This window comes from Homarus americanus, unplaced genomic scaffold (assembly GCF_018991925.1).
Source record: "Homarus americanus isolate GMGI-L3 unplaced genomic scaffold, GMGI_Hamer_2.0 scaffold46273, whole genome shotgun sequence".
Classification (NCBI taxonomy): domain Eukaryota; kingdom Metazoa; phylum Arthropoda; class Malacostraca; order Decapoda; family Nephropidae; genus Homarus; species Homarus americanus.
In genome coordinates this window covers 252,730-263,096 of record NW_024725430.1, presented here as the reverse complement: position 1 = coordinate 263,096, position 10,367 = coordinate 252,730, and the positions used below count along the sequence as shown (strand labels likewise).

Genomic DNA, 10,367 nt, shown 5'->3' with positions numbered 1-10,367 from the left:
AACAATTTGCCAGAGACTTGACCAACACTGACGCAGGTTCAGATCCATTCAGGAGCCGGGACATGCACAGTACTTGCCAACAGTGCGCAACAGAGACGTGACCGACCGCTCAAACGGCTAACGAGCTGATCAGTGGTGAAGAGGATAAAAGTAAAGTTATTATTATTGTTGTTGTTGTTGTTGTTGTTGTTGTTGTTCACACTCCTTCAGTTTTACCTAAGTGTTTGGACAGAGGAGTATAACCACAGTGGATTGTGTTGGGCTGTAAGAGGCGAGACGGTTCATGGAATCTGTTTTTATGTATGGTGGCATAAAAAAACCTTACGAATAAAAACTTAACGACTTGCTCCGCTTGGGGAAAAAAAATATATAGAGAAGTTTCCAAACGTAATACTGTACCACACAGCCAGTCTCCCTACAGCTGCCTCCGGAACAACACAAGGAACAAGGAGCTCCTCATAGTGTACGTAGCAACACTGTCATCATCTCTAGGTCCGTCATATTCCTTAGTGATGACTGTATAGATCTGGTGCTGTCATGTGTTTTGGTGATAACTGTTTTGAAATTTGTAGATGATGTGTATGTTGACGCCTTTATAATATTTTAATCTGTAAGTGAACATCGTCATTACTAACCAAACTAACATTACGTTTTATACAGCAAGTGATGTTTTCTGTCAAATAGGGATGACTTTGGTTAGGTTAGGTTAGGTTGTATACGAAACTACTCATTTACATGTATTATAATTATCTACATGGCCAGGCAGAAGGTTTCCAAAATAAAGAAAGACCACAGAAGTTATCGATATTCGACAGAAACTAATAATATTTCCTCAATATCTTAGAAGACTAAACTCACTTGAATATATCAGAGCAGATCATGATGATAAACTACAACTGATCGTAATAAAATTTCTTTAGCAAACTGGAGGAGAAAAAAATGCAGGTAAAAATCTTTGATCGTCACAAGCCGCTGAGCACCTCTCAGGTATAAACACCTAATAACAAGTTATGTAAAACTAAGATAATATTCCTCTCACATATCACACATTACTTATCATACACTTATTAATTCACAAAGATTTCCCACATCCATTACACCTACACTGTAACATTTAAAGTCCCCAGCTTGTCTTTGTCGTTCGCCTTCTTAGTTGAAGAGGATTTTCACAGCCTGGGAGGATGGTGGCAGTCGACTCGGAAGCGTCCCTACAGTCTTTGGACCCACTCGTTGATGACTTCGCCCACACCACCACCCACTCCACCCACACCACCGCCCACATCACCCGCCACACCACCGCCCACATCACCACCTACACCACCGGGCCCGACACTCTCATGAACCCTGCTATGGTGTTGTTTTCACTGGCTATCAACTTTGTGTGTCTGGTAAGTTCATGACTCAGTGGTCCGGGTGCCTTTATTAAGTACCGTGACGCTCTCCCCTCACCTTCCTTCCCCAGTGTGTGTCTTTTGTAACAGTGACTTAAGTTAGGGCATCAGCCTGACACCCTAAAATAGACTCACATAACATTAAGACTCTACCTTAACTTGATCTTCCAACTTATCTTTATCCAGAAGGTGAAATTTAACACCTAGAAGCTTTGTGGATCTATTTCCTTGGTCATTATTGTTTGGATTACTGATTATAGAAGTTATTAAGGGATATACGGCTTTAATTATCTGTTCCTGTGTTATTTGTGTTGTCATTTCAGGTGCTCATGTACCGTCTCTGTAATGTTCACAAAGGTGTCAGAAAGGAGGAACAGCGTAACACAGCAGTCAACAGTGCTCGGGGTCAGGCTGGGCCCCGGGAAATACCAGCACGACCTGGGGAGTGGGTGAGACCATTGAATAACATGGAGTGGTTGTTCTGGGTGGCCGCACTGCTAGACACAGGTAACACGGCTCAGGTACTGTGGCTGTCCTCGTCACGACCCATCCCACCTGAAGACGTCAAGGAGGCTCTCTCTGTCGTCGCTCAGTAAGTAAAGAGGATCACGTGATCTGTGAGTGACGACATACACAATAGTCAAGATGCACTTGAAATATTCACTAAAATTTTGTACATCAGACATACACTTTCCACTTACTGTATGAAACATTGATGATGATCGTGTAGTCTAATGATGTGGTACCTGGCAGGAAGCTTCACGCGCTGCAGCTGTGTGTGGTGTGGCGGTGGTGTCGTCCGTGGTTCAGACTGAGGAAGAATGTTACTGTTGACTTCGACGTTGTTGACACTGATGACGTCATGACCGTGTGCTACCAGCAGATGCGAGCTTCGTACAACCTGCCTCGAGGACCACTGTGGAGGGCGAGAATTGTGCCTCAGCCGCAGCCAGCACCTGACCGCTACGAGGCCGTTCTGGTGCTCACTCTCCATCACGTCATCACGGATGGGCTCACCAACATGGTCCTCTCTCGGGACGTTCTGGAGGTGCTCAACGCCATCATGAGCGGCAGGAGCCACAACACGCCAGTACGTCGCGTCATCCCCAACATCTATAAGGAGCTGGCCGGTCCTTATCACTATCTCAACTGCTTCAGGTTGATCCTCTTCGCAGCTTACCGAGTGTTAGTCAATATCGTCAGCGAGAAGAACTTTAATGTTATTTTTACTCATCCAAGAACAAAGTTAGCCGTGACAAAGATTCATCGTGAAGACTTCCCGGCAGAAACAACACGACAGTTGTTACGTCAGTGTAAGGAAAATAAGGCAAGCGTTCACTCGTGTGTCATGGCCGCCGCCTCACTCGCTCTATTCCGTATCGCCCAGAAACAATCACAAGAAAACCTTGACTCACTGAAGCTAGTGACCGACACCCCAGTAAACTTACGTCGTTATTACGGCAGCGAGTATGCGGAGTCTCTAGGTTCTGTCTCCTCCTTGGTGAAGCAAGTCCACCTCCTTAGCGACGCCCACACCAAGGAAAATTTCTGGGCGTTAGCGAGACGTATGTACGCAGACCTCCACCACGCCCTTGACGTTGACAAAACTCCCATCTCGAGCTCTCTGATCGCCTGGACAATGGCGGCTTTACAACCCATCAATTACCTTCTCACTCATATGGGATACAGAAACCTAATCCACGACCACTTGATGATCACCAACATGGGCAACCTGCGCCACCTCCTGCCTGGCAAGTATGACGGCCCCGTAGAGATCACCAGCTTACTGCGCTCCACAGCCTCCGAGCTGGTAGGCTGCCCCTTACTGCTCGTCCTCCAGACTTTTGAAGGTAGACTGTTGTTGTCCCTCGACTACTACACCAACAACAGCACAGAGGAGGTCGCCTGGACATTTTTCTCATACCTCACACAATACATTAAAGATATAGCTCACAATGGCACCATCACTGGAACACCTGTAGCAACACCTGTAAGTCCGCTAACACCACCTGCATCACCTGTAATAACACTTGTAGCAACACCTGTGACACCTGATCAGGATAAAATAGATGATGCTAAAAATAAGGAGGTAAATATATAATACCCAAGACACATACACACACACACACACACACACACACACACACACACACACACATACACTCTATGGTGCGACAGTCACTAAATACGACGAGTAAGTGGAAGATTTTCTTACTATCATCAATCTTCATCATTAAAACAATCAGGTGTTATCATCTTTACAGTGTTAGAGTAAGTAGTGTAATAAAGTACATATAATTATAATGTTTTGTTTCTTATTTTCTTTGGAGTGTTTCCTTCAATACAGACTAACAGCAATTCCATCGTCAACACACCTGTAAACTCACAACAACATCGTCCACACACCTGTAAACTCACAACAACATCGTCCACACACTTGTAAACTCACAACAACATCGTCCACACACCTGTACACTCACAACAACATCGTCCACACAACTGTAAACTCACAACAACATCGTCCACACACCTGTAAACTCACAACAACATCGTCCACACACCTGTAAACTCACAACAACATCGTCCACACACCTGTAAACTCACAACAACATCGTCCACACACCTGTAAACAACCTGACAAATAAAGATAATTAACAGAAAATGGGATGGTTCGTTAATATCAGCAAGGCAATAAATACCTGAATTCTGATTGGTTACCATGACATTAGTTCGTCAGTAACGCTCGCCTATCGGAGAAGAGGGGAAGGAGGAGGAGGAGGAGAGGAGGAGGTGAAGGAAGAGGTACAGAAGGTTTAGGAGGAGGAGGAGAAGGAGGAGGAAGAAGGGAAAGGGGAGGTGCAAGTATGGGGAGGGATTACCTTATGCTAGAGGGACAAAGGTGTGGCACAACAGGTAATATAAGACAGGTGTGCCAGTGAGGTTAATCATCTTAGTATGTCAAGGGAAGCAGAGTCGGTGAGGCTTGTCCGAGTCAACTGTGATCACCTGAAGTTGCGTGTCCAGGAGGTGAGAAGGTGCACAAATTGTCGATGCGATACCTGGGTTGTGTTTTACGAATAGTTTGACGTCCTACTCACACACACACACACACACACACACACACACGCACACACACACACACAAACACACTATCCCCGACACCGGCTCCTACTACCACCTGAGATCCAGTCCGAGAATTGCTGTTCGACACCACAACCGCATCCAGCCCATACGTGCACGAACTGATCGCTATAAGAACAGCCCAGTCCCAACCATTGTAAAAATTATCAATAACTTGTAATAAATCAGTGTATTCACTCCCAGTAAATACTACTCCTTGCACTGTCACTATGTTGAAATGAACTGTAGTTTGAGCTTTTCCCCATCTAGTTATTATATGTCTTATTTGTGTCACTTATGTTACTTTTATATTATTTGTAATTCGTAACCCATTCCCCAAATATGTAACTGTATATTTTCAGCCTTCTGGCTGCCAAGCTCTTTCAATAAACTGTTAATTATTATTATTATTATTATTATTACACACACACACACACACGCACACACGCACACACACACACGCACACATTAGCGATTAGCATAAAGGGAAATTTCTGTTTCTAAGAATACCAACAGACGTCTGAATTAAAGAGAAATGTTTGTCCTTTTAGTAAAACTGCTCACTCACACTCCTTCCTCCACCAAGACAATGCAACAAAAAAAAAAACCTCCATGAATCTACTTACTAATGCCTTCAGCCTGCGTCCCTCACCCCTGCCAACACTTATAGATCCGGGTTATTCCAGGCTCGTGGATTTAGCAAGACTTCATCCATTACCTGAAGTCGAATGTAGGATGGCTGGGTCACGGACGTTCGGTTTGAGCCAGGGTGATTAGGACCTAACCTAACCTAACCGTGGCCCCAAACGTCTGCTCACCCTTGAAGTCTGACGAACATATCTGCTTGTCTCTCTACGAAATATTACCACCTCTCTTTGGACCTTGTGATGTAGCCTAAGTGAGTTATTTCTTATAATATATCAAATTACGAACCATTGAAACTCCATACACTGTCACTTGAGGCAGCAGTATACACACACAATACAACTCACACCTATAAAGGAACCTTAATGATAAAGACTATTATTTTGTTTTGTTTTTAATTCATGCTTATGTTATTGATAAAGTGTTGAGATATTTACACCTAAAACTTTTGTACGTGAACCGGATATATATATGTTTAGATGTCTTTACCTGTAATTATCGCCTTTGTACCTGTTGTGTATGTGTTTTTTTTTTTAGTTTCCTGTGACTTATAACAAATATATAAAACTTTAAACTGGTGGTAAATACAGTGACTTTAACCAGCAGTGAATAAAGGACAAAGCCATGAAGTTATTTCACAATATTCTTTTTCTGTGAACCAGAAATTTCAACACAATGTACAGAGGATTTTTTTTCAGCTTTTAGTTAAGTTTAGGGTTTTTCTTCGTTTTCTTTTGTGGTTTTTTTTATGGGAGTGACTGCAACAGTTTCGAAATGTATGTTTTTGGTGTAAATCTTTGTTTCCTAAAAATTTGGATTATCATAGGAGGAAAGTGTATCAATGTTATAGATAAGATGTGTATATTTAGAGGATAAGTGTAATGCATAAGCTCTAAATAGATTCTGTAGTAAATTAGATGCATCTGTAAACTCACAATCAAGATATTATTATTATTATTATTATTATTATTATTATTATTATTATTATTATTATTATTATTATTATAAACTATGTGTATGTCCGGTAACTGTGTGGTTCGCCTTCTGGGTCTGGCCATCGTGGAAAAACTGATCAGCAGAAAAATCTTGGAAGGTTGCAAGCAGGAGACTCACTAAGGTAAACAAACGTGGCCCCTTCAACCAGCCAGGGGTAACGTGTGTTGGTCTAGTGCTTGTGTGTCTTGGTACCTCGCCTTCCCTGCCCTCTCCATCTTCTCTCCTTCTTTCTTCTCTTCTTCCTTGCCTCCTCTCTCTCCCTCCCTTCATGTTCCTCTTCCTTGCTTCCCTCTTTCCTTCTCTAGCGCCCTCCTTCCTTCTTTCCTTCTCTAGCGCCCTCCTGCCTGTCTTCTCTCCTTCTTTGCCTCCTCTCCTTCTCCTTCCTTCCTTCCTTCCTGTCCCTGTAGCCTGCCTTCCTCCTTCTTTCCTTCCCCCTCAAATTCCCTTCTGCTCTGCCCCCCCTTCCTCTACTCCTTCCTTCCTGCCTTACCTACCTGCCTCTCTCCCTCCTTCTTTCCTTCCACCTTTAACACCCTCCTACCCTGCCTCTTTCTCCCCCACCTCTCCTCTCCTCCTCTTATCTCCCTCTCCTCTCCCATCATCCCTTACTCTCCCTTGCCTTCCATCAACACGGCTAAGAACTGGTGTGAAGAATGAACAAATATACTCCAAGAACGTAGACTCATCGAGCGAGGTTACCTACATATGAGACCAAATGTTTTTATAAATATTTCCACGACAAGAAAATGGTTTTACTCTTTTCTTATAAAATTTCAATTATCACGATTCATTTCTTTTGGGTGTTTTTTTTTATCCAGTTTCTTTTCCTTTGTTTTTCTTTCTATTTCGCCATCACTGAGGAAGACTGAGGAGGAGGAGGAGGTATGGTGGAGGTGTTAGTGAAGCAGGAACAATGAGGAGGAGGAGGAGGAGGAGAAAGAGGTAGAGGAGGAGAAGGAGGAAGAGTAGAAATAGGAAGAGGAGAAGGAGGAGGAGGAGGAGGAGGAGGAGGAGGAGGTCTCATGGAGGTATTGGTGAGGCCAGAACACTCAAGGTCAAGGTCAACCTCAGCCCACTAGAGGCCCTCAGAGGTGAATGTCAACAGACCTACTCACTGCTCCAGCCAATGAATCTAGCGCCCATGTTATAGAGTCCTAAGACGAGGCGAATTAAACCTTATAAGAAACTGGGTTAAACAAGAGATAAGAAAGGGCAGAGATAGATAGATAAATAGATAGATAAATAGATAGATAGATAGATAGATAGATAGATCTTTATTGAGTAACACCCTCACAAGTATACATTTATTCAGGGATGTATACAGACCACCATGTATACAGACCACCATGTATACACCGACCTTACCTGATTCATAATTAAAGGTGTTCTCGGAGGCAGGCAGGTGTGTTCTCTGTGTTGATAAAGTCAATACTCGCTGCCACTAACACAAGGTCTGGATGGTGCTGACCTCTGTGTTCACGTGACCACACCATGGGTCATTGTCTGTCTGTGTGTTGGTTTATATACACACAAACATATATGGACAGACAGGCAGACAGACAGATAGACAGACAGGGCCTTAAGGGAAAGTGAGCCCCGGTTCACTGAGGCATGGGTTTGAGGTGAGGGACTTAAGGTAATGGAACTTTTGTGTCCGGCAGAGAGAGAGAGAGAGAGAGAGAGATTTACGAACGAACGAATTTACACACACACACACACTCACACACACACACACACACACACACACACACACACACACACACACACACACACACACACACACACACACACACACTCCATTTTGGTCATAGCAGTGATAACGAAAAAAAAATGTTAAAGTAACCCAAGACTCTTATGTTAGGTCTGGTTAAAATTTGATCTGGTTAAGTTAGGTCCGGTCTAAGTTAACTCTGGTTTAAGTTAGGTTTAGTTTTAAGTTAAGTTTGGTTAAGTTAGGGCTGGTTTAACTTAGGTTTAGTTTAACTTAGGTTTGGTTTAAGTTAAGTTTGGTTAAGTTAGGTCTGGTTTAACTTAGGTTTAGTTTAAGTTAGGTTTGGTTAAGTTAGGTCTGGTTTAACTTAGGTTTAGTTTAAGTTAGGTTTGGTTAAGTTAAAATTTGGTAGACAATGAGCTACGATAATCTTCATAGCTCTGACACTACACACACGGGGGCCGGTTTCTGTAAGGTTTCTACCACACAGTGAGGATTTCAGCCAAGAGTAGAGGTGGAGTTACTGTCTGAAGAATACACACACTTCCTGACCTGAAACCTAACCTAGCATAATTTCACCTACCCTAACCTAACCTACCTTCACCTAACCCAATCTAACCTAACTAAATAATAACCTCGCCTTCACCTCACCTAACTTGTCTGAGCTGACACTTAATCTTACCCAAATGTAATGTAACCTAACCTAACCTAACCTAACCTAACCTAACCTAACCAAACGTAACAAAAACTTTTATCACCAAAGAAAAACAAGAAAAAAAAATCGAGTTCAATTATAGTTACGGAACCAAACATTACATACACTCGCGTTAACATTCAAGGATATGTTATCCGTATCTAACCACCAATTGACTCACACACATTCAGATTTCTTCACACGATATATTCCAGATGAAAATTCCACATCCTTTGTCAAACTTACCCGAGCGATATTTTGTGACTTGCATCTCTAGGGACGTAATGGTAGAAGTAGTTTCCCGTTACACAGTAGGATATCCCGTGCAGGGTCTTATCTGAAGGACAGGAGGAAATTTGTCACGGCTGGGGGAGGTATTTGATGTGTTTCACGGGGATTTGATAAGTGTATTGATTTGGTGATTGACATTAGTGAAGGTGAGTTTGTAGCCGTCCATGTGAGAGAGAGAGAGAAAGGAGGTATTGAGAAAGAGGGAGAGAGAGAGAAGAATGTAGAGAGATTACGAGAATAATAAAAATTGAAAGAAGAAGAAGAGAGGGATAGAGAGATTAAACATTATAGTGAGAGCCTTTAAGGTAACACGTTTAGCTCTATGATGCTTTTAAATTCACTTATAACCTTTATTTAATGATGTTAATTATAATATTATTTGAATTTAATTGTTTTTGACCTTTAGTTCTTACAGAGGAGAGAAGGAAAGGCGAGGCAGGATCACTGAAGCATACAACTATTATCACGCCTTGATCGTCACTTGTTTACTGAACCTTGGGCCGCGTTTTTTACTCAAGTATATTTACATTCGTGACGTCACACACGCCTCCAATGTTATTTCAGGGACGGGGAAACACACTGATAATAGGAAAACCTGATATACCTTTACAAACATATGAATATTAATTGATTCCTTGTATTATGACTGTCTATTTATCTGTATACTGGAGTGTACGTTTATGAATATGAATGTTTGTGTATGTATCATTATATGTAGATGGTTAAATGTGTATGTATACGTGTTTTGGAAATTCTCATTATTTAATTCCTGATAAGAATAATACAGAAATTGTAGAATTTAGTTGAATCACAGTTACCAGACACATACCGAAGATATGAATATAATATTTTAGCCCAGTTATACATGACCTTGTCTTTATTGAAGCATAACGAACATGCTGAGTCACCGGTTCCCCTTAGAGTCTAAAATACTTACATGTACTTTTCCCAAGGTTAGGTTAGGTTAGGTTAGGATAGGAATTAAATAACTTAGGGTAGGTTAGGTTAGGTTAAGTTAGGTTAGGTTAGGTTAGGTTAGGTTAGGTTAGGTTAGGTTAGGTTTGGATAGGAATGAAATAACTTAAGGTAGGTTACAGAATAAGTTAGTAATAGTTATGCTTCAGGATCTAAGCGAAGTCTCTCAAGTACCTCGTGTAATTACCTTGAGCTGTACCTTATTATAATTAAGTATCTATCACTCGAATAACACCTCTCTATCTCAGTTATCAACACTCTCTGGAAAATACATAACTCCACTGTAATTCTTAACCTATACACATGTGATATATTTTGTATCATTGTAACTCGGACTGTAAATATTTTGTATCACTGTAACTCGGACTGTAAATATTCTGTATCACTGTAACTCGGACTGTAAATATCCTGTATCACTGTAACTCGGACTGTAAATATTTTGTATCACTATAACTCGGACTGTAAATATCCTGTATCACTATAACTCGGACTGTAAATATTTTGTATCACTATAACTCGGACTGTAAATATCCTGTATCACTGT

The 10,367-nt window shown here is 41.7% G+C and overlaps 1 protein-coding gene across 1 annotated transcript; it reads left to right on the top strand.

The window, feature by feature from the left end:
• The first annotated feature begins 419 nt into the window (after window positions 1-419).
• LOC121864840 lies at window positions 420-4,149 on the top strand. Its single transcript, XM_042364004.1, has 4 exons — window positions 420-463; window positions 1,173-1,388; window positions 1,715-1,983; window positions 2,145-4,149. Exons 2-4 carry the CDS (start codon window positions 1,182-1,184, stop codon window positions 3,490-3,492), a joined length of 1,824 nt encoding a protein of 607 aa, XP_042219938.1. The 5' UTR covers window positions 420-463; window positions 1,173-1,181; the 3' UTR covers window positions 3,493-4,149.
• Window positions 4,150-10,367: the final 6,218 nt, after the last annotated feature.